Source organism: Apostichopus japonicus, chromosome 10 (genome assembly GCF_037975245.1).
Source record: "Apostichopus japonicus isolate 1M-3 chromosome 10, ASM3797524v1, whole genome shotgun sequence".
Taxonomy (NCBI): Eukaryota; Metazoa; Echinodermata; class Holothuroidea; order Aspidochirotida; family Stichopodidae; genus Apostichopus; species Apostichopus japonicus.
Genome location: NC_092570.1, coordinates 18,560,754 through 18,587,101, shown reverse-complemented (window position 1 = coordinate 18,587,101; position 26,348 = coordinate 18,560,754). Strand labels below are relative to the sequence as shown.

Here is a 26,348-nt window from a genome sequence, read left to right as displayed (position 1 = left end):
CATTTTATGGTCTCAAATGACATACTTACCTGTAGTACAAATGTGGCTAGGACAAATAGTGTTGAATGTCATCCAAGGGTGCTCCCTTACAAGTATATAGTTAAAAGAATGAGTTTTTGGTTGAGTTATGATAATTTATTACAAAAAAAATGAATAAACATGACATTTAGGCCTGAGGCGCTGACATCATCATCATCAATGCAGCCTTAAAGGATTATTCCAGAGATTTAGCATATTTTTGCAAGTGAATCTGAAAACCAAACTAGCTGTAGAACCATTGTACCTAGTTCTCAAATTCTTCTTTTTCTCGGACCTAAACATATCGAGACGAAATTCTGCCTAAAATCTTCCTTAAAGCACTGCTACAGTTGAACCAGCAGATTCATTGGATGACAAAAGCTATCTAATTTGCATACGGTGACTCAGCACTTAATATACTCCTCCCTTATTGTTTCACATTACCAGAAATGAGGAATACTTCCTCTCATGCTCCCAACCTTAAAAGGTGTTATACCCTGATTAAAAGGAAAGAATAATATTTGTTTAACACTCACGGAGAGATCTTGAGGCTGCATTCGTTCTTCTGTTCTCTCTTCTTTCAACTTTCAATGGGCGTGGCTTCTCTCTATGCAAATGTAGACCGTTCCAGACGGGGGAAGAGCATAAAACCAGATGTTTAAGTTTGCTCCTGTTTTTTCTGATCGAAAGAGTTGTAAAGTGGACGGAAAGTCAGCAGTGATGAGGTGAACTCACTAAAAGAATATCCATAAAAGAGATTTTTTTTTCCACTTCTGGTGAGCCTAGATCTGTTGTCTCTCCTTAGATCTATCTGTATGTCCGACAAAGCCAAGGTAGTTATGAGCCAGCTATATAATACAAAGAGATTGAGGAAATGTAGTCAGTTGCAATATTGAAATCCTCGAGGAAACAAAACACGTACAAGTAAACAAGGATGTATGAATATCAGCACTAAGTTTCTACTCCAGGAAATAAAAGAGAACTCTGAATGAAGCTCATGAGCAGCTATAGCTTTGTTGTCGGTCAGCATTTGCTAATGATTACTTTTTTTACAATACTTGTGTAGTACTTGTACAGTGTACTTACAGTAATCACTAAATCAGCTGCGTCAATGTGTTAGTCGGTGTAGGCGACTGGCTTACACAAAAGAAATGATAAAAAAAAAAATTAAAAAAATTAAAAATTAAGTTGACATATATTATCTTTCTGTCCCTTTGTTTTTGGATTGAATGTAGTTTTCCAATTTTATGTTTGAACCCAGATCAATGAGATTTCTTTTGACAAAGGTGCAAAGCTACAGTGTCAAATTTTCACAAGTTTACAACCAGTTTTCACCTTCCTGCAGCACTAAAATCAATCAAATTAGTCGAGTTGCTTTTAGTGGAGGTGTAACCCCAAAGTGTGGATGTGAACTTCTGACAAAAGTGGGTTTCCCAACATAGACACTACAGTATGTGTACCTGCAAAATGTTGTAACACTATTTCCAAATGTCACACAATGCTGTGTATACGTAGCAGAAACACTTTTCCCAGACAGCAACTGTGAAACTACAGCCTGCAATTGGGCTATTGAAAATTGGTAGAAATCTTAGCCATAGTGTTCTTTAACCCCTTTTGTGTATTCCAAGGCAAAATAGTAACCTTACAAGGCTCTGTTGTGTCCTTGAATGACCTCAGCGAGGTCACAGGTACACTTGTACACATCTTTAACAGAGCATACCCTGAGGTGGTACTCAGGCACATCAATGGTGTGTGCATACAGTACTACATATCTGTGTATTCACATAAAACTGGGCCAAAGTATCTACTTTCTTCAAGCAATATATGGAGTACACAGAGATAAAATGACATTTAAAAATCATATTTCCGCCATGGTAGTGAACAGAAAGATGCATGAAATGATAAATTAATACCAAATCCTATTAACTTATCAACCTTTGTATTTCATGTCATTTATTAATTTTTTTTAATACTGTTTAAATGCTAACAACACACTTCATTTATTTCAAGAATCAGCTATGTTGCACGCACCTACAGTTTGTATTGAATCTGCTCGTACTGTAATCCTTGGTTGCAAAGGAAAGGTAACTACTAATTAGGTCCCTAGAAATTGTTGCGAGTAGAATGAAATCTTGCAATAAACTTCATAGTTGTAAACCAATGAGTCAGACCAACTTAAAATAGAATGTCTGAGATATAAGAAAACCTTGTGAGTTAAAACTGGATTAAACAGTTCACATTAACAGACTTGAGAAGCCTAACAGTTTTGGCTGTATAGATCTGAAAACGTCATCAGAATTTCCCCAAAATATGCTGGAAAGTCAGATAAGTCACCTGCACACAGCACAGAGAAATTATCTTTAATTTTGTAACAATCTCAGGTTTGAGGAATAATTTTGAGGACCAGATCATCCAGGAAAGTTCTTTTCCAAACTTCTAACAATTTTTATCATGCTAAGATTTGGAGGCCAAGACTGATGACCTATTTATGATAGACCGAGGTGTATACCAGTAACCAATTGTGTGCATAGTTTACTAAGTATGGCTTTGTAGTCAGAAGACCTATTTGTAACAACATGATAACTACCGACAACATTAACACAGGTCTGTTCAACTGTTAAGCTTTTAAACCAAAAGTTTCTCTAATATGTTTTTGGTTTCATGTAAAACTAGAAAAAAAAAATTGGAAAATGTTTTTGAGAGGATTGAAGGAGGGGGAGGTATGAGGGGAGAGGGGATGTTGTGGTAGGGAAGGGAAGATTGAGAAATTTGAACAACCATGGCACCCTTTTGGCTACTATGCAGTGATATAAACACGTTCACATCACAACCTCCTTACAATTTCAACAGTTAACTGGCTGCAGTAAATTTAAACTTCCAAACTCTTTTAATAGTGGACAATTAACAAAACCAATTTCCACATGCTAAGGACACAGAATGCCCCTCTGTACGGTCGAACGATCTTGACAAACAGCGCTGGCTGACTACTGTTGTTACACAGCAGAGTTCAAAGGTTTAAGATCCGCAGCATTTAATATCGGACTGGCTCTACAATGAATTCTTAAAATCAAGAAGTGTTCGAGGGTTTGATTGACGTAATACTCTGTGTCTGGAACTCTTGCCGACCGACTGACGACGACCGTTGCTATTGTCTACGCCGTCCTGATTTTGAGGTTATTTTTAGGGATTTAGCCATGGCAACAAAGGATTAACCAGAGCATGACTATTGGTGCAACATCTCAGAGGTTTACCTTACTAGCTAAAGTTCCAATCGCCGCCAGAGGCCAAAGCGGAAAGAAAGAAAAACTCCTTTGACTGCAAAAGAATGAAAAGTGTCCGCTTAAAGGGAACGATATTTTAATTAAACCACCATTTCATTAATTGGCAGAGCTCAAAGCAAGACGAAACATTTTCGGACATATGCAGATGCTTTCCAGATCCAAAGTTCACAAACAACCCAACTAGGACACGAGAATAAGATAAGCTTACATGTCTGTCCACACACAAGAGCATTTTAACACATTTCTTTTATTTCTATCTGTAAGTTTTGATCTTCAACTCAAGCAACTTTATATGTTTCCTCTTAAATACTGTACTCTGACCTTCCATGTTGCATTTATATCCACTTTATATTTACGTACATGTTTCCTAACAAATACTGTATTCTAACCTCCATATTGTTCCATTTTTTTTGTCTGGATCCTTAAATGCATTTCTAAAAGCAAAAAAAGTCCCCACCCCCACCCTCCCTCCCCCCTCACAAAAGATTGGCTGTACTATACATTAATACACATCTTCATACTCTTCACTTCTTCCAGAAATGGAATTATAAATCTAATAAGCTATTTTCAATTTCTCCATTTTTCTTTTTCTCTTTCATAAAATGCTACATGACATGTTCAAGTCTTTTTCCATTATGTTTTTCTTTTATTTATTTTTTTTTCCTTTAGTTTTCATTTTACTGTTACATAGTGAAAGTATACATCTTCTTGGCATTATGATTCTCACCTCACTACACATAAACACCTATACTTTCAGTCTGTTAAGTAGGTCCACATTACACAAGGTCTCCATCAAAAAGAAGTCAAATATTACTCCAAAAACTATTACGAACCTTTAATCTGAATAAAGACGGATATATATAAGTGCTTGCCGTAATGAATGCATTTAGTTTGAAAAAAAGATACAGTAGCGTCTTTGCACTTTTTGCAGTGACTCATGTAAAAATGGAAATATATTCATTTGTTTTCCCTTTGTTGGCAAACTTGGCAATATTGCTTTTCCAAAATGAATATATAAGTTTATAGCAGTTGCTAGGTAACATTAACCATCATGAATATTGTGAGAAGAACAAATATGAAACATTGATACTTATATTGACTCAAATCAAAAGTAACTCGAAAATGGTTTCCTATGCTAGAAAGTTGTGTGGAAACAAAACCATGGAAGAAGGCTGTGTCTGTATGCTTTAGGTCTACAGTCAACGTTCGATATAATGCATGAATTGGCATCAAGTGGATGTATAAAGTGATAAATCATCACTTTTTTTTGTAACATTGCATATATATACATGCTCAAGATTGCAAGACTTTGTGGAAAGGTTGCTTCATAAGTCCTAAAACTGAGTGATTTGGGATTCAAAAAACTACAATAACCCACCAACCCCGACCCCCCCCCCCCCTTACGCAAACACACTACTGGATCACAGCCTGCATCCTCTTCCTAGTGAATCTATACCATTCTGAAAGACTTTGGATTTATATTCTAGATTGGTTCATTATCTGCTTAAATCTAACACTGCTTTCTTTTTAATATATTGTGTGTAGAAGTCACAACTTTTGGACATTCTATATCTTTGACTACGACAAGTTTACATATAGATGAGCGTGTTATACTTTAAATAGAAAATATATATCAGTGACCAACATGGCAGGCTAACTCTAGCATTAGTGCTGAATATGTAGGCACAATAGCATTATAATCACTTAATGCGTGCTTAGACGCCATACGTCTACTAAATGTTGAAGAAACGTATCGATATATGCCAAAAGCGATGTAAACATGTCCAAAATTAAAACCAGTATATACCAAGATGCAATCAGTTGTGCAACAGAGAGGAGTCAAACTATTAACATGGTAACACTGTAAAATTTGGAACAAATTTGCACACGACGCCGACAAACATCAAAGTAAGAAATTTCCTCTTGAAGGCGTGGTACCTGTGGTCATTCCTTCATGTGCTAATTACTGATTCTCCTGTTCTCCCTTCCCCCCACCCGCTTCTCGCCCACCCGCCACCACATTTTCACTTCCAATGTACATCCAGTTGTTTATTCAATATGATTTTCAATATGATATTATATCACATCTCTCCTGTTAGTAGCATAACTTTGGCCCACGTACCTATTCGGCATTACATAGTTTAATGATCTATGGATACACAACCGTTAACATTCAGTCAACGGTGTTCATGCAATCAACTAACATTATATATATCCAACATTTTAACATTACTCTCTTGTCTTTCTCTTTCTCTTTCTTCCTCTCTCCCTTCTCTCTCTCTTTCTATGTCTCATCAAACATTCATCATCTCGTGATCCAAGATGGAATGACATTCTCTGCTATGGGGAGGATGTGTCAAGGCATCGTCAACCTCTATCCCATCTCGTCCTCCTCGTACTGTTCTAGAATTTTTTGTTTGAAGCTGTTCTGCTTGGAAACAAGTCTCATAAAAAACTCATTGACCTATATCTACCATCCCAGAGCTATTAATCTTGAGGGTCTATGAACTCAAAAGCCTTATTTTTCATTACAGTAATTATATCTTGCCATCAAGTCTGGATGAAATAAAACAAAACCATCTTTGCTCTCCCTGTCTAGAGAATGGAATAGGTTGTCTAATCAACAGTCAATGATTTAAAAAATTAATATATATATATATATATGTATTCCTCTCCAAAAGAACTTGTTGTTTTTAAAGAGAATTTTGATTTACCTACAAAAAAGAAACAAGATTTATTTTGATCAGATTTTTATTCTTTCCTTTAGCAAGATAAAAAATAAGTAACTTTAGAGCGAAAGAAAAATGAACCATCAAACTAGATGAAAAACCATGTCTTGTATCTGCATCAAAGACAACAAGTATAGACATATGACACATTGTGAGTACTTATTTGATTTATCACAATTTTCAATAAAATTCCACATTCTTGATGACATATATATCAAATTATTGATCTCTGTTCACCTTTGACCTCCACATTAAACAACATGATTCTTGTACTCACTAAGATGGAGTTGGCTAACTAGTATGACAATCTTTACTTTTTAAACTTTGACCTCTGTTGACCTCAATGGACCTTCTACATCTACATAAAAAGAAAAGGGTGCTGGTATTTACTACAGTGAGCCTAAACATTCCATGTATGAAGTTCAACGATCATGTTGCTGTTTAAGTTTAATACTGTGTTCACTTGCCAAGGCAACACACACACGCACACACACGACCGCACATGCACACAAATACATACTAACACATACACATGCCATTACCATCACATGTAGATTCATTCTGCCTTTGACAAGGAACAAGAAATATGCAAAAATATATTGATTTACTACATTGCATATATATGAATAAACATTGTTATCATAAGTCTCCAGAAAATTTCTCTAGTTCTCTATGGGAATTTTTATAATCAACTGTTATAAATTGCCCATTACATTAATTTGGTGCAAATAATAGACCTATCTATAGCAATCTTATATTTTTGGTTTAATAGAAATCTGTAAATCTGGTATTAAAATAACCCCAATATTTGCCGACTAAACCCAAAGTGCTGCACAAAAAAAGAACGCACAGGAAAATAGCTTAAAGTACACAAACTACCGAGCAGATCAAGTTGGTATGGGCTGTCGACTATTCTCAGGGTTATTAACTTCTGTAACGAACACAAATTAGTAGACTGTTACTGTTTTCATTTGCTTTTAAACAGATGCATCTATCCCTGAAATTGTCATTTATCTAGTGGTACTTAACTCAACCCAGATAAACGAAAGAAAAGATGATGCCACACTGTGTCATTTTTATAGCCCATCAAACCGCACAACCAATGAAAACTTTGTAAAAAAACGTCCAATCTTTCCAAAGGAAAATTTTAAGATCACATTGAGTTTTAATAGGTCACAACTTTTTCTGAGTCGATTCATTCAATGATAAATCACCACTCATTAATACTCAAACACTGGCTGTAACAACAACATGGGTCTCCTAGGCCCCGCTTACATAATGGGGAGGACGGGATATGAATTCCACTACAGAAACTTCACCAATACATTAAAACCTATGAGATTCCAGTGGCTTGCAAAACACTCTGGAATTGAAAGTTACAAGCCTTGAAGATGGTAGATTTGGAAGGAAGTGGGTGCTGACCCTGAAGTAGGTCAGTGAAGGGGGGGGGAGGGGGAGTGCGGCATCAAATGTTACCAAATTTTGTAAGCTAGGCTGACTTGATTGCATATTTAGAATGGAGACAGATATTCAAGAGAGAGAAGTGAAGTGAATAATTAGGGCAATCACAATCTCATATTTTCAACCGAGCATCTATGTTAGCAGGCAGACACAGAAAGTGACTCACCACTAAATTCAATTGCCTTTCACTATAGGCAGCTGTGAGTAGGCCATCCTAGGTCACAAAATTAGGTCTGTCTGTCATACAAAGTGATCACTCGCTCAGTGGGTTTCTCGGTTCATCCAGAGGGGGTGGTATCAACAACCGTTTACAACGCACAACCGCATACGTGCAGAGAATATTGTCTGAGTTCTATAGAGTAGACACATCCATGTGGGTACTTAGGGGTTTCTATTCGGTGCCCGTCTGGGGTGTCAAATTTAAAATCACGAGGCGAAAAAATATGCCCGGTGGTTCTCATGAATTACTGAACTCAAAATAGCTCGATCTTTTTTTGCTTTCTATTTGGTGTTTTGATGACATCATGTTTGTTTCTTAAACATCTTCGGATAACGGCTGACATTTTGTCTGCGTTGTATTTAGACAAATACTCTGACACCTAGAGAAGGATTTCTCTGAAGCAGTATATATTTAAACACTTGTACAAGACTAGGTAGCATTTAGCTAACACTCAGCTGTTTACTTTTATGTTCCTCTTGTATGTATGTATGTATATGTATTTTAGATCCTCCTGTAAGCAGGAACTCGCAGGAACTTGGTAGTTTGATTTTTTAACAGTATCTCTACTAGTCTACTTTGCTATTTATATTGTTTATAGTTTACGTTTATAGTTTCTATTGTCATAGATCTAATTAATTTCATTGTTATCTTTTTTATTACGTTACAAAGTTTCTCTCATGTCTAAAGCACTTAAAGCCTACTTTTAGAATAAGTGCTATATAAACGTAATTAAATAATAATTAACACATAAAACACATAGAAAACCCTTATAAAACACATAGAAACCCATATAAACCAGAATGAAAACATTTCATGGTTCCTTGCTGCTGTTCATTAGTTCCATTCATAGGGAAATTTCTAACAAAGCCCTAATACAACAACAGTAATTTATGCTCACAAACTTTTGTTGCCAAAGTAATGCTAAGCCCTGATATCAATTGCAACACACATCAGTGTGTGAAGACTATCTACCATTATCATCATACCAAGTTTGACGAATTCCCATTAGTAATAGTAGCCAAGTAATTGCAATTTGGAGTATTTCACGTTTGACCCCATGACCTCATTAATATTCATGATATGAGCACCAAAATCAACAGGGTTAATCTACTTACTATTGGCCACCCACTCACCAAGTATGGTAATGATTGGTCATTCCCTTGTTGAGTTATTGTGCATACAAACTTTTCATAACGAAATAATGCTAGGCCCCCCCCCCTTATAAACATGCATGATATCAATTGCAACACACATCAGTGTGTGGAGACTATCTACCAATATCATCATACCAAGTTTGACGAAATTCCAATAAATAGTAGCCAAGTTATTGCAACTTGGGAGTTTTTCACGTTTGACCTGTGACCTCATTAATATTTTTTAACTTTGACCTCGTATAACTTCGCACACGAAGGTCACACGGGGGTCAACCTATTGACATTTATGATCAGAAGGTACCTTTGACATTTTTGGTGACCTCGGATCACATGACCATTAAGTTTGAAAATATTCCCCTATACCATTTGCAACTTGTCCCAAAATATCAACCGTGTCACACCTTGGAACTGAGAGTTATTGCATTAAATGTCTGAAAATTAACTTTGACCTCGTATAACTCCGCACACGAAGGTCACACGGGGGTCAACCCATTGACATTTATGATCAGAAGGTACCTTTGACATCTGAAAATAGCATCGAAACTGTAAAAATCCCCAAAACATGAAAAGGTCACCAGAGGTCAAATTGAGGTCAAGGGTCACCCAGATGCGGGTCGACAATTGGATTAAATTGAAGCAACTCCCAACCCTAACGGACAATTCGTTCTCAAGTTATCGCAAAAATACTAGTTTTTTATCATTAATTGACCTTTGGTGACCTCGGATCACATGACCGTTAAGTTTGAGAATATTCCCCTATACCATTTGCAACTTGTCCCAAAATATCAACCGTGTCACACCTTGGAACTGAGAGTTATTGCATTAAATGTCTGAAAATTAACTTTGACCTCGTATAACTCCGCACACGAAGGTCACACGGGGGTCAACCCATTGACATTTATGATCAGAAGGTACCTTTGACATCTGAAAATAGCATCGAAACTGTAAAAATCCCCAAAACATGAAAAGGTCACCAGAGGTCAAATTGAGGTCAAGGGTCACCCAGATGCGGGTCGACAATTGGATTAAATTGAAGCAACTCCCAACCCTAACGGACAATTCGTTCTCAAGTTATCGCAAAAATACTAGTTTTTTATCATTAATTGACCTTTGGTGACCTCGGATCACATGACCGTTAAATTTGAAAATATTCCCCTATACCATTTGCAACTTGTCCCTAAATATCAACCGTGTCACACCTTGGAACTGGGAATTATTGCACTAAATGTCTGAAAATTTACTTTGACCTCATATAACTTCACACACAAAGGTCACCTGGGGTAAACCTATTGACATTTTTGATTGTTGAGACGTGAATATAGCATCAAAACTGTAAGAATTCAAACATTTTTATCTTGGCCCATTTTCTCACCGAAAATACTAGTTTTTTAACATTAATTGACCTTTGATGACCTCGGATCACATGACCGTTAAGTTTGAAAATATTCCTCTATACCATTTGCAACTTGTCCCAAAATATCAACCTTGTTACACCTTGGCCCTGGGAGTTATTGCATTAAATGTCTGAAAATTAACTTTGACCTTGTATAACTTTACAAACAAAGGTCACCCGGGTGTCAACCCATTGACATTTTTGATCGGAAGGTACCTTTGATATCCAAATCTAGCATCAAAACCAAACATTTTCTTTTTCGCCCGTTTTCTCCCAAACTAAGCACATTTTTTCTAATGTGACCTTTGACCTTTTGACCTTGGTTTCAAATGTAGTTTGATCTGCTGATTCCAAAAATCAACACGATAAGTCTGTACAGCCATCCTAACTCTGACCGAAAACTTTGACCCCATATAAGTTCGCACACAAAGGTCACACGGGGGTCAACCTATCGATATTTATGATCGGAAGGTACCTTTGACATCTGAAAATAGCATCGAAACTGTAAAAATCCCCAAAACATGAAAAGGTCACGAGAGGTCAAATTGAGGTCAAGGGTCACCCAGATGTGGGTCGACAATTGGATTATACTGAAGCAACTCCCAACCCTAACGGACAATTCGTTCTCAAGTTATCGCAAAAATACTAGTTTTTTAACATTAATTGACCTTTGGTGACCTCAGATCACATGACCGTTAAGTTTCAAAATATTGCCCTAACCAGTTCACAACTTGTCCCAAAATATCAACCTTGTCGCACATTGGCACTGGGAGTTATTGCAGTTTTAGTATTTTGGGTTTTTGGACCATAACTGACCTTTGGTGACCTTTGTGGGCACCAAAAACAATAGGGTTCATCTACTCACTATGGGCCACCCACCCACCAAGTTTGATCATGATCAGTCAATCCCTTGTTGAGTTATCGTGCATACAAGCTTAAGCGTCACACACACACACACACACACACACACACACATACACACACACACACACACACACGCCAACCTGAATACATAGGTTCCTTTGCTTTCAGCAAGGAACCAAAAAACGAAACACGAGGGATGGAGAACCGAATAACGGAGATACTGGGTTATCAAGCATTCTGTACCAGCTTGTGTAGACAGCAAAGGTAAGGAACAGATTAATAGAAACAATCTTACACAAATTCAATGCACTGATAAACATGAAAACCTTCAAAGGATATATTTATGAAGTTCTTAAAAAGGAACTTTATGATTTATGAATTCAGAAAGTCAGAAACATTAACGAGACATGGCAACCAGCAAAGATTCATACACTGTTGAAGAACGCATCTTGAATTTTACGTTGTTAGTCGTAAGACCTTCCGTCAGATCTGAACGACCACTTTCAGACCACTACTAAACATCTCCTAAACTATTTAAGTCTCATTTTGTGTTTGCCAAATTTATACTTTGACCTTTCCAGCGTACAGCACTTAAAGTTCAGTGAAAATGACACTGTTCTAGGCAATTTTCATATCAATATTCATTATTTTTATTGAGTTATCTGTTGTTAAAAAATTTTTGAGCTGAATAAAATTTGATTCTACAAACTTCAATCATAATTAGCAAGCCCCGCCCAACATATCATGCGCAAATCAAATCTCTCTTTTTTGCTTATAATGACTACTTTTACTTTCGTTACAAGCCTGTCTGTATGTCCTTGCTCTTGTATCTTTCTCTCGGTCTTATATCGGATATAGCTTGCAAAATTGTGTCATTTCCTTCCATTGCACTGAATAAACAGGTGCTTTCAGACGTTTCCTCTGTGGAATTGTAAAAAGTGGATGATACGAGTATAGAACTGCGTGTTAAAATCTTGATCGGGCTGCATGTGTAGACTTTTTTGTTTACATTTGTGTAATGAACATGCTGACGTGGGCGGTCGCAATGATTTTACGGAAAATTGTTCGCCCCAACAGGGCAACAGAAAATAAATTTCTTTCTTTTTTGATTGCGACAGCTTTTCTCCATTAAACCCACCTGGTCAGAGTGCATTTAGAATAAGAAACATTGAATAATAATCATAGTAATATGACTTATAATGCACACACACCACTCAAATAATGTTCATGGCGCAATCTACTTCGGAATCTACTTCGGAATCTACTTCGGAATCTACTTTGTTTGTTTTCCGAAATTAACTAAGATACCCAGACACACTTTCATGAAAAATGTAATATAAATTTAAATATAGCCAAATGATGAAAAATGATTCTAATAAAACCTTTTTCTTCCTAGAAAATCATAATGTATTGATTAATTATGAGTAAATTGCCAATAAATGGCTGCCTCATTGATTAAAAACCAATATTAGTTAAAATTTACATGGCATGTTCTTGTCAACAATGTTGATTCAAAATTTGTTCATTGCCAAATCAAGTTCCAACAAATCATTTCCAGTTCATTCACTGATAAAAAAAAAATCTGCTTTTTCAATCTTTGGTAATGATGATGCAAGAAAACTACATGTAAGCAACACTTTCTGAAAATCTTACAAAGAAAATAAAAACATTTAAATGGAACACAACCATCAATAATAAAAACACATCACGATTGCGGGGAAGACATTCTGCTTGATTCTTTGTTCAAGCGCACCCAGTAACATTATTGTATATATACATCATGTTGTATGCGTCTTGTACATACGAACAGCTATGTACGTCAACATTACAGAGAGTAGCGAATAATTATAGAAAATCTTCAGACGCTTTCGCCCGATCCAGGAGACGAAAAAAACAAAATCAGTGGAAAAATGTACCTTTGGCAACTCTTTTTTTTTCTCTTTCTCTCTCTCTCTATCATATTACCCTCTCATCCACATTCAAATCCGCACGTTTTTTAGTAGATTGCAAATACTTTTGAATTTCTTTGTCTTTGTGCCTTGGGGCGACAGATTTCATCGGCAATCTCAGACAGAAGATCACAAATTCGCCAATAGATGTACAGTCGTAGTGCTAGTAAGTAGAGACTGTTACACTGAAGTTTATAAGACCACTGCCTCTTCAAACCTGACAGATACACAAGCTCATGAATTATGAACAAAAACAAAATGTAAAATCTCTCTCTCTCTCAAAAAAAGGGGGGCCTACATAATTTTACAACAAAGTACGGTTTATTATCTTTCGTTTGTTTGTTCGTAAAAAGGGCCGCTCTTCGCTGCTCTTTGGGTGCAGGCTGATATTTGTATTTTTGGAGGTCGTTTTTTTTTACAATATACATATCTAGCTGTTAAACAGGTGTCCTCACAAGTCCTAAACATGCCAGATTTTCAGTGTGATACATGCCGTAAATTTCTAGAGGACAGAATACTCATCAGTCTTTTGTGTCAATATTGAAATATTTGTAAAGGTTACAAGGTTGCTACTTTCACCTTCACACATGATGCATAGGAATGTTTACCATATAGACAGCATTTTAACATTTCACTGTACCCATTTTCCCTTCCCCCCCCATCCCCTTTTCCCTCCCTCAATGTATACAGTGAATAATTTAAAGTTTTAGAATACAAATGTTGTGCAGCATTTTTTAATGCAGTTTTTTCTTTATACTCTTATGAAATATAAAATATGATGGTTCCTCTGTCTACAAAAAAATATGCTATTCATACATCCTTGCACTTGTACTGCCCACTTTGAATAGCATTTTGCATAGCATTTGGCAATATGATACAGGATAAATTATTCCCAGGTATATATGTATGATTCTATCATTAATAGAGACTGTTAGAAATAACCATACCTTTTCCATATATCGTGAGGGTGACCATATTTTTTCCAATGGATCTGGGGAAATGGTGTTGTGTCTATCCCTTCCCGCATCCCCCTCCCCTTCCCCCTCCGACTTCCATTATGACATCAAGGGTTATGGACCAAAACTTAACATTTAAAGGGAGGGTGGAATTTCGAGGTCCTCTGAGTGCCTTGGTGGCTCAAATTTCAATGATGATGATGATGAAATGCTCAAGTTTAGAATATCCTCACCCGGGAATAAGTTAGTCTTCAAATTTTGTGTAGCACTTTTTGATGGCTCTGAAGTATGCTATATATACATCATTACACTTGTATAGCGACTTGCCTACTTTTCATACCATTTTGCAATGCGATACTGGATGCATTATTCACTTGTCTCATCCTGAAACAAGATTTTTTGCCCAAGATAAACAAAAATCCACATCCAAAAATCCTTGGAAGGTAAACTGGGAGTCATATGAAGTTCAAAGAGATCTTTTCCATGTGAAATCCACACAACCGATGACATTACTTAATAATGACCTGAGGTACCTTCATCTGTGAGTCTGAATGTAAAAGTCTGTCATTTGTGAACTATCATGAAATGTCAACGTTTACATTGACACTGTTTCTACCATCCGATGAACGGAAGGCCAAACAGATAAAATTATAAATTAGTCAGTGCCATTTTACAAATCCCAGGATATTTCCGGGACAATACATAAATTTGACGACATTTCGAGTGACATTTTTAATCCGGGACGGTACAAAAGGAACCTGGGGACTGTCCCCCAGAAATGGGGGACGTCTGGTTACCTTAATGTATCGGGAGGCTGCACACATTCTATCATGCTCTTATAGTTTTTGAAAAGTCACAATGTGATCAGCTAACTTCGTGTGGAAATCCCTAAAACGCAGATAAGGATAGTTTCTAATTTAAGCCACGCCCCCTTCAGCCTGCATATCAATCAAACACAATCTAATCATCACTTACATCTACAAGATACTTTCAATGAATAGTTTATGACTGCACAATCGTGTCCATCAGCTTTAAAGCTGTGATGTCACCAAGGGGAGGGGAGATTGGGAATATACATGTTCCATGTCCCCTTCTTTCCACCGTCCCTTCCCCCCCCCCCAAAGAAATATGCCATGTCCAATTAACCCCCAAAGAAATTTGCCATGTCCAAATAACCCTAAGGCAAGAAAATGCACAAGTTTTTGTCTAGTTTGTTCAATCCCGGTACAGGTCAATCAAGTACCAACGACTACTTGCATCAGTAGTTTCTAGTTGTGAGAACATTCCACCTGTATTTCCCATTCTAAAAATTCACAATATATACACAACTTCAACATGCAGTTCTCAGACCTTGCATCTCCCTACACTTTACAATGTCCAACAACAAAATTAAGACAGAACATTAAATGTTTAAATGAAATGTACAAATTTTTCAACTTTTCTTCATGGGTATTTGGCCTTTACATGTGGATGGCAATTTCTTTTTAAATGAATGTTTTTTACGTTTATTTGGTGGAACAATATTGAGTCTGAGGGTGATCCAACCTTGCTTTGAAGGTAGCCAACCCCTTAATTTTAGTGACGTTGTTAAAAAAAAGTGGCAAAATATATATATAGAGCTGCTTAGAGATAAAAAAGCTAATGCAGGTAATCTCACCCTGTGGTTTTACATTTCTTAGTCTCATACAACTGTTTGCTATCAGTTTACAAAAACAATGACTTTGTTTATTTAATCAAGCCAATATTTCGACAGATGGATCGGAACATTTTTTATAGATTTATGGTATAAAAGCTATCTCTTAAAATTCTTTTTAAATGTGTAAGACTCCACCTGACAATTAGATGGACTCATTTATAATCATACAAATTTGATCAATAAATGTTAGGCCAAAATTCCACGTAAAGTGCTTATTTATCACAGAATCTTTCAAATTAACTGTAATATGGTGGGACGTTGACCTGCCATTAGATTCATATATTTCTTTGAAATAAATTTACATTCCTGGGGCTGAGAATGTATTATATAACCTTGAGCCAGTGCCTTGAGTTTTCCACAAAAATATTCACAACAGTTTATGATTAAAATTGATCGATGTGTTAATAAAATCTGTCATTTTATGTTGTACCAAGCTGCATTCTTTTGAAAGGAGACAAGCCCAACCGCCATATCATTAGTAACTGTCATGCATAACTTCCCAAAAAGTTGTATTCTCTATGGGAGGAGATACAGGGCGAAGTTATAATAGTCGTCTGGTCATGTCTGAGAGGATCAAACTTCTGTTTGGACAGCAGATAAATTCATATCACCCTTCATCACTTTTATGTATTTTAATATTTTTATGTTCTTTATTGTGGTTTATAACCCTGTCTTATATCATGTTTTTACTTTTACTGCTGTTGTTATTACTTTTAGGTTTTCTTAAGTTTGGTAAATTTATATTCCAGGTAGTGGTTCTTTTGTACAGTGCTCTTGAGCATGATTCATTTCATGATAACGTACAGCACATTAATATATGGTATTTATTTGGGGATACTGTAATAAAACAAAACTTGTGGTAGGCTCTTATTATCTATTCACAAAGCCTACACATCTCTCCTCCTACAGTGTACATACTGATCATGATTTGTTCTTTTGATAAAAAATATTTCTGACAACCAAGTTGGCTAGACCTGATTGTCCAAGCCACAACAGGAGGGTGGGATGTGGGTGGGGGGGAATTAAAACGTTTGCCCTGGAGATTTTATAATGTTCCTTCACAGACACAAGGCTGATGACTTGATCAAGTCTAAATATGACATCATCCAGCAACATATGTTTCAGTTTTATATTTTAATGTTTTTCTGAATGTTTTTCTTTATTTATTAGTCACAATTTGGTTTCTTTCTGTCATAGAGATGGGTTTTGGAAATGATAATTCTAAAATAAAGCTCTCATCATGACTTACTGATAGCATTGCTTCAGTGTCAACACTGTTAACAGTCAACCTTGAAAATATGAAAAGAACATCAGAGAGAAAGTAAAATGGTTCAGATCCTAGTGGCACTATGATCTCACAAATTTACAAAACGACAGCATCAAAACTAGGATGTCTCCCACACAGAGCAAGATTTTTTTTCACTAACAATGGAGGGGAGGGAGTTCTTGCTCACAAAGACCTCAGTTATCTTTGCTGAAGATGGTTCACTATGCCTCCTGTAACCAGGGAGTTGTTATGTAACAACTCCCTGAGCACTGTAACTTTATACTGCAGTGTAAAAATATCAGTGGTTGGTTATGATATGTTTTTCAAATGCTTTTAATAATTAATTCATGCATAAAGCATCTCAGCCATTTGAGTTAACAGGTACTATAATCTCATCATATGAACATTACGCATTAGCTTGACTAGTAAAAAAAATGAATTAAAAGTTTCTTTCTTTTCCCCCTTCTGCTGTCTCATAATGGAGATTACAGAATAGTTCATTTCTTCCACCCCGATAAAGAAAGATAAAGAGAGTACCAAGGAAGGAATTTTTTTACTTCTCCAACATTTCATTCCTTTTTAAATTCCCAATAGTGTGCGTATAGGACAAGTATAACACAAGCTGTGACGCCTACGTGACCTCACCACTGTTCCATTTATAAGCCCAGACGCATATCCCCATTCATGTATGTGTTTGATCAGCAGTACTCGGGAAGAAATATATCCAACAGGTGGGGGTATACTAACGGGTAGCTGCCACTATCGCTGCGCTGTTTTCGCCATTATTTCCTGAGCCTTAGCCTACTTTCTAACTGTAATTCTGTCTGTAGCTTCCACTTTAAGACTTGTCTTTTTTCCCCCTCGGTTGCCTTCGGAAGACTTCAGACATTATTAATCTTTCATCATCAAATGTCACTAGCCTGCCACTGAGATCTAAAGTTGATGCTATTCCGGCTGAAAACGAGACGTGTTTTTCTGACGTTTACAACGTTCTTCGTAGTGTCTGATAAAGCTAAAAGAAAAAGGAATCAAATCTGTTAGTAGCGAGGACAAGTAGTATACGGGCATAGTTACGGCGAATTGATGAGGAAGACGACGACGAGGCTGTATGGTATAATGATCATTAGTTGTAGACAAAACACTTGATTATGCAAACGGTTTGTCTTTGGAATAAACAAGTTTCTTTCTCCAGTACTGGTATAAAGTATAGCAAGTTCCTATTATCAATATAACTGCAGGGAAGGTTGGCAAAAGACATTTAAAGAAAAAAAAGACATCTATATAAAAGATGAAAAAAGAGATGTTAATAATATCATGTTAAATCTACAACCTGTTTTCAACATTTACAACTGACAAGAAAAATGTTACTGTCCTTTCATGTATTAACTAAATGCAATACCACTGTATGGTCAAGTCGCCCTTTACAGAAGCCTGTAAGAGACGGACTCACTAATTTAAATATTTACTCTTGATCATATATAAACGATCGTACATCTCAAAATCGCTAAGGCTAACAAGAATGTTCGAATACACGGGGGGGGGGGGCCTTGTACATACGCCCATAGCTTGTAGCCAAAGAAGAAACTACAGTCGTAACAATGCATTTTGTTGTAACAAATTTCACTAGAGAAAGCCTAATTAGTGTGAACACATCAAAGTCCCCTGCTGTACCTACAGACAAAAAAATAATCACATATAACTTGTTAACCAGCTGGAACCCTGATATTATGAGTTTCCCCTACTTAAAATCCATGAAGTAGTCCACCCATAGGTCCTTCACAGCCGATATGATATCCGGAATCAAATCCTCATGTCAAGATTTTTTTGCTGTATTAGTAAAAAATGGTTTTCAATCATGAGGCAACTTTGGAAGTGGGTAGGCTTCATTGTGACATATGAAAACCACGGTAGGTAATTTGTTAACACAAAAATATTTTTTTGTAACGTCAAACATTAGTCATCAACTGACAACACCAATTAGGATTTTGCAAAATACTGCATCATTCTGTTTTACAAAACAAATATAAATTACTACTTCTTAAAGGAGGATGTTGAATAATTATCGTCTACAAGCAAACCCACTGTTTATACACCTGCTGGTAAGATTGCCATATAAAACTGCCTGTGGTATTACAGAATTTTAACAAAATATCTTCTATCGATATAAATATCTCCTTTCAACATAAATTTTCCTAAACTGGCCGGGCGAAGAGATATCATTAAAAGAATGAATGTAAGTCACGTTATTTCACTTACAAATATGGGGTGCTAGCTTATGTTTCAAAGCTATCGGAACAATCTTTCTTTTGATCATTTCAGCGAACTACACCGTGTACAAAGCTTATGAGTTGTACAGTTACTACCACTATAGTGCCTATGAAGTTTAGCAAAGGCTTAGGCTCCTCGTGTCTGAGGACGGACAGAACAAAATTATGGCACTCATATTCTTGGTTTTGTTAACAGTTTACGGCAACGCCCCACCCTCCTCCTTTACGTAGAAAACAGGCAGGTCAGTTGGGAAGTGTCAGAGGGTTACTTGTGTAATTTAGCAATGAAATTCAAACCAGCTGCTGTCAGCGGGATAATGATGACAACAAATGATGAATTAAACATATTAATTATATATCTATATATATATATATATATACATGATATATATCCATTCTGGTAGCTGGCTGTCAGTTACAATTTTAATTGAGTTCTAATGCATTCTCAATGATATTCTGATATTTGACAGGGCGACAAGAAGCAGCTGTTTTGAGATTTGATGAAATGAGCTTGCTTTCAAACAGGTTTCATTCTTGAGTCTTGGCAGGTTGTCCTCATTTTTCTGCCAGTAATGTATTAAAGTTTGCTTTACACTTAAGCAGACATTTACAGGTTTCTTTTTCTAATTTAACATGGCAGCGACTTTTCTTCGAACATTCATGTGGGATCATTTCTGGAACGTAATTTTGTTTTACAACATCGGTATTTTGTAGAAATTTGTTTCATATATCAAAGGTCTTATAAATTTATTAGTCAGCAAACTGAGGGAAATAATTCTCCACTTTCAATTTCCTGTCAGCAAACAAATCAACAATCCAAGGTACAAAATACTGTAAATTTCGGGGAGGTAAGATTTCAATCTCATGTGGCAGAGGCAACACAAATGATTTTTTTCAACAATATATATATCCGTAAATTTTATGAATTTGGCAGTGTTTCAAATTTTGTGCCCACACAGCAATTACTCTGCATTCCCAGCAGGACTGTAAAGTTTGGAAACTTCCACTTTCAGTTTGTCAAACCAATACCACATTCACTGTTGAATGCTTTCAAGTTCCCATAGGGACAACTTGCTGACCCTGAAGGGTTGTAACATAACTTTAAAAAGGTCCCTGCTAATGTGACGGTTGCCAACAGCAATACTTAAGTTTCCAAAATCGTGCTGGGAACATTCAGCTTCATTCCCTCTTTCATTCACTGTATATCCTATATACGTTAAAAGAGAAGAAATTAGACAAAACAGTATGCCATAGCCTGTTAGGCTGTGACAGGTGACTGAGGGAGGGCACACACACACATTCATATACATGTTGAAAATGCAGGGCATAGGTCAAATCAGCTGTCATCATCATGTCGCTTTGCATTATGGGTACTGATTGATCAGTTGTATCTGTTCATCCCACTGATACTGGTTACAATGACAACATAAAAAGTCATAATAATAATTTTTTTTTTAAATTATCCCACATGAAATTGATTGTATATCGGGAAATGGGAATCCTCAGATTTCCTTTTGATAAATTTATGTAAATAATTTTCATATGAAACTTCCTTTTATAACACCATTCTGTCCATTTGCTGTACACGTGTGTACTGTTTAAACCTTGTATATATACCCAAGATCAAAATAGTCAATTAACAGTAATTAAAAATTGCAATCGTGATCAAAAATTATTCTTAAAGGAAGAAAAAGAACAACAAAACTTATGGCTAAGATGGGTTTTCCATTATTAATTTACTTAAACATTATATACTTAAAGGAATGTTATCACAGATACCGCTTGGAAACCTGTTGTACATTGCATAAACCGGCCAATTCCTCTGGCATACTTTATTCCGTCTTTTAACTTTCCATGTACATGAATGCAAACACAGATCTTCAAGTGTAGGGATAGGGGAGGGGTGAGAGGGAGGGGTGAGGGGTAGGAGAAAGGGATAAGAGATAAGGAATGGTGAGGGAGATGTTACCAACCCTATCATCATTCTTGGTAAAGGTACAATTGCATAAAGGTGAGGTCTACAAAACTAGAAATGGTCAATATTTTGAAAGATGAATTTCTTTAAGGGAACTTTCATAGGGCCAACTGAGTCAAAGGATGGTTTATCCACTTCTGAGAATAATGAAAAAATAAATACGAAAAAAATATTTTTAACATGAAAAGAATATTCTGAAGGTTAATGGCAAAATAACATTTTTTATAAAAAGTTATTTCTTACAGGTCCTTTTAGCATTATAAAGGAAAACTTGGCCAGAATACTAGATATAAACAGCAAATCAATCCATCAAAAACTATGACAGGGAATGACTTAACTCAAAATTGCAAGAAAAATGCTACAAGTGCAAAGACATGTGCCCAATTTATTAACACAGGAACCGTACATGTAGTATTTTGTAAGAAAAACCGTACAACAGAGCTTTCAAAAGTGTTGTAATAAAATTTGAACACTAAATTACTTCTCGTGTCATAAAGATATTAATCGAGTGTTTGAATCAGATGACAGGTCACATATAATGTATTTCCTGAACAACGTCAACATTTATAAAAATTTCAAAAACTATGACAAAAATTAGGTCAGCTATTCTAACAGACATAATTGGAGGGGACAGCATCTTTTTAATCAGAGTAATCCTTCACCGTTTTTTTTTTTTTTTTACACGGTTGAACCATATCTTGGTATGCGACGGCGGGGTTAGGGGTTATCGCGATCATTTCGTTAGAGAGGGCAGAAGCATGCCTCTCTTAAACAACAGCGGTAGCAGCAGCAGCTTTCAAAGACAGATACGTTATTTAGGGCTAATTACCGCCCGCTGAGACAAGAGTCGAACCTCAAAGGACAGAGCTGAGAAAGTGAAATGTTTAATTACTGATTCGGTTAGATAAAGTCTCAGATGCATCAGAATGTGGGGTCCGTATGCCTCCTCCTCCTCCTTCGAAGAGGTAGACATGCCGGCATGCACGCATCGACGAAGATGCCAAGGACGACGACGTCGGCGGTGCAGGGTTCAGAGTGTCTCGGAACACTCGGATCCAACCCGTGAGTAAAACCAGGGAGTTTGTTGTTTTATGTTCTCCGTTATTTTCTCGATAATTGATATCGGATGCCATTTCAAATAAGATTGACATCTCCAGCCTCAAGACAAAAAGGTTAGAGATACACACCCGGTTATTTCTGGATGCTTTGAATAGCTTTAGTCACCAGGGGGTTTTGCTGTTTCTTATGTTGCCTATACCCACCAAGATCAATTTCCAGTCGTAAGGATGGTAATGGTATAAAGACTGAGATCCATAAATCTGTAAACAACACAGAGTTTGTTACACCTGCCGAAAGACTGTTAACAGTGACCTTATCCTCAATGTATTACCCGTAATCAATGTATACATACACTGATTTGTATGCAGCTACTCTTTTCTAAGGAAAGACAAGTTCATAATCGAAAAAAATTGATCATACTGTCTTATGGTTTTACTAAAAATTGCTTTCTTTGCAGCCCAATTATGACTACATCTGGAAAAAATATTACCAATTGTGGGTTTCCCTTAGGCCTTTATTACTGGGTGAAAAAACAACTTTTTTTGTTTTTTCTTATCATGAGGAATTTATGAAGCTTCCGCTATTCAGAATAACCATATTTACATGATTTATTCATGTAACTGTGTAAAGTTTACTTGTAAAGTAAAGAATTAGCCCTCTAATGACATCTTATACAAATAACGTCCTAACTAATTGATGTACCCCTAATCAGTGAATAATAGCAGATACAGAGGGTTCAAACTCTTAATTATAATGCACATTGAGATTGAGGTGGGATTGGAGAAAAGCAATTTGTGACGAACTGTGAACTGTTTAAACGGACCGTGTGAAAGTTCAACGACTTTTAGTATACAATGTAGGGTACGACAAGCAAAGAGCGTATATAGATTTAGGAGATAGCGAGCTCGAGAGAAAGGAAGCAACTGCAGGGGGTATCCTTGGGGGGTAGACTCGAACAGTTGGCTCTGTAACGTTACTTTGAAAGTAGAGGTTACCATCGGTTCATCTGAAATTATATAGTCACATTGTCAACAACACTGGGGGAGGTATTAAATGGCCAAGCTGAACAAATTCATCAACATGTCTCCGCATAATTCTACCATTTACCTTACAAAAGAGTATACAAAACAAGACTGATAAACAGTTTAATAATAATACTAACAATCAGCAGTTATTTTTACGTCGCTTAAAAGCGACCACAAATGTGGGAGAAACCCGAAAGGTTTTATTGATTACACGTCGGGTGGCTTCCAATTCAACATTTTAACTCAAATTTGGAAACTTTTCAATTTAGACAGTCAATTTGAAACTTTCCCTTGAGATTTAATCGTACTGATTCATACCACATTTTTCATCGCAAACTTCAAGAAAGAATTTGAAAAGTAACATTAAAGCCATGACCAGATAAAGATAAAATAACAAGGCCTGAATTATTTATTTGAAACATTCACAAAATCGAGTATAGTTCTGCAAGGAACTTTAAAGTAAATACCATAAATCTTTTACATAACTTTAAAAATGAATTCGAGTTCCATTAACTTCCCATTTTGTACATGCTAGGTAGATGGGAGTGCATGTTGATTGAGGAGACAGGTAAGATAGGAATGAAATTAAAGTAATAAAAGTAAATATTTATTTATTTCCTGCAGTAACACAGATATAATGAGAGAAGTACCAAACCCCCTCATCGTCTTCCCATTCTGCTCTCCCCCCCCCCACCTTTCCTGTCCTCTCTCTCTACCTCCCACGTTTAAGTTTCCATGACAAATTGTCACTATGCATTAAGAAACATGGAAGCATAGAAAATTTGATATTATATATACTCTTGAGTCTGTCGACCTGACATGGATTCTACAGGTCTGATGAATTTATTTACGGTCCAATAAAGCACATCATCATGCGTTGAACTCTAGGCTCGGTGTAGTAGTGCACTGATGAACATTCATACTGTAATGCTGCAGATCTAGGTCAGAAATTCATTTCCTGGGAGAGCAGAGGAAAATCCAGCTAGTGTAATTACTTACTCGCATCCATAAAAAGTGTTTTTTCTAGAAAGGGTCACCAGAGATCTCATTAATTCACTTCAAAATCCCAACTGCCTCGATGTATTTTGGTAAACAAACCAAACAAACAGCAAAAACAAAACAGATTAATAAACAATATTGGAATTGTCAGCTTCTTGACAACAAGGTTGTTGTTGTGTAAGGTTCAATTTATTTTCCTTTTTAAAAGACGACCTTTCTCCTGCCATCGATATAGCCCAAGATAACACGGCGCAACCCGGAGAGCTTTCTATCGTCTGGACGCGAGTCGACTCGGGGATGACGTTTAACTTTTGAATACATACTGCCACCAACGGACTGGAGCATGCCGTCTAATTTCTGACCATGTGGTACTAACAAACAGTTGTGGGCAATTAGCCACTACTTCAAGATATAGTATATATACATGAATTGCAATGTAAAAGAAACGTTTTCTTCTCTTATTACCATGAAGGTGTACATTTGACGGCTCGCCCCAAAATTATGGCTGGACTAACATGAATCAATGGATGCATGGGTACTTACTGATATATTACAGGGTAAAACAATGTACATTAATATATTGGGTGCAACCTGTAACATTAACAACAGGCTCCTGTAACAATTCGGAGATTATGAAAGGTATTTACACTTGCTGACTTTTGAGCCTTATAAATTTCACTTCCTACATCATCCCAAAAAACAAAGTTTTATCAACGTTTTCTATTTTATGTTTATAACTACAAAGGACAATGTTCACCTTTACATGAGGTACACCAGGAGTTTTTTTCATAATTTATGGGTATAACCTAACTGTTGACCTCTCAAAACAAACGTTGGGTATATTGCAAAATGATTACCTGACAGCTTTGTCAATTCTTTAGCAAACATAATTAAATTTGACACCAAATTTTGTTTCATTTTTGTATGATGTGATAAGACCTTGCTAAGAGGCACCACTGTTTTGAGTATTTACTTACAAATGGCAATGCTTGTCTATGTCCAACGAAAATCATTCAACAAACCTTGTGGGAAAGTGCTCAGTTTGGGTGGAGAAAGGTAAAGTTAATGGGAGTGAAGTAGCATAATAGGTATGATAGTTCTATCTGCAAGTACCAAGTCAAATTTGTCACAACACCTCACCGCCATCTTCCTTCCCCTTCCTCTCTCTATTGATTTATAAAGGGTATTCTTAAATTGCGGAGTTATAACTGAGCCTTTGTAATGTCTCGACTTTACAGTAACTAACTAACAAAATTGTACGTCTAAAAACAAAATTGTTCTTGAAAAAGCGAGGATTTTTTAATGACTAACAAGCCAGCCATTTTTATTTGAGGGAGTAAACATATAGAGGCAACCCATGATGTGTTCTCCTCTTTGGACGTTTAAACAATTTAGCATTCACACCAAACGCACCCCCTGAGGAGACAGCTGTTTAAAACAAATTGATGAAAATTGCCATTCTCTGGGAGCAAATCAAGATCGAAGATCATCAAATAACAGATGAGAGACCAATCTAAACTATTGTAACAGCATCCTCTTTGCCCCTGGTTCATCCTATACCATCGGATATCGCTACGTACTTTCTAGGTCAATGATGACAAGTATCCCAGCATGCATCTCAGTGGGTATTACTGACCATACCGAATGCTGCCGTGGACAAAAGTCCAAACTTATTTGGGTCATTTTCTAGAATGAGTAGTAGCCCTGTTGTGACTCAAAGTCAAAGCAACAAAATCTTAAAATAGTATTATCTTTGATAAGATAAACAGGTATGTTGAATATTTAGTAAAAACACAAATCTGGCCAATCAGGATTCAGGTCTACCAAAGTTCAGTGGTGATAAAATTGGGGCCTGTGGTGGCACCATACTTGTGTGCTCATTGCTGCAGTAAAAAGCCAGGTGCCTCATTCCACTTCCAACCATCTCCCACCCCAACCCCACACACCCACCCTCTCACAGCTTCAGGAGCCGTAAAGCATTATGGTGCAACGAGGAAAAACTTTTGTCCAAAATTTTGCTCAGCATATCAGAAAG

The 26,348-nt window shown here is 36.5% G+C and overlaps 1 protein-coding gene and 1 long non-coding RNA gene across 2 annotated transcripts in view; one reads left to right on the top strand and one right to left on the bottom strand.

The window, feature by feature from the left end:
- Positions 1–26,348, bottom strand: part of LOC139974903 (uncharacterized) — a 203,710-nt gene that overhangs the window by 158,067 nt on the left and 19,295 nt on the right. The window contains exon 2 of the mRNA XM_071982447.1: positions 555–866. Within this exon, the coding sequence (XP_071838548.1) occupies positions 555–575 (21 nt within the window). The 5' untranslated portion in view covers positions 576–866. The remainder of the gene's footprint in view (positions 1–554; positions 867–26,348) is intronic.
- Positions 8,497–11,249, top strand: LOC139975208 (uncharacterized). Its single transcript, XR_011795683.1, has 2 exons — positions 8,497–10,785; positions 10,940–11,249. It is a non-coding gene; the product is annotated as an uncharacterized lncRNA (long non-coding RNA).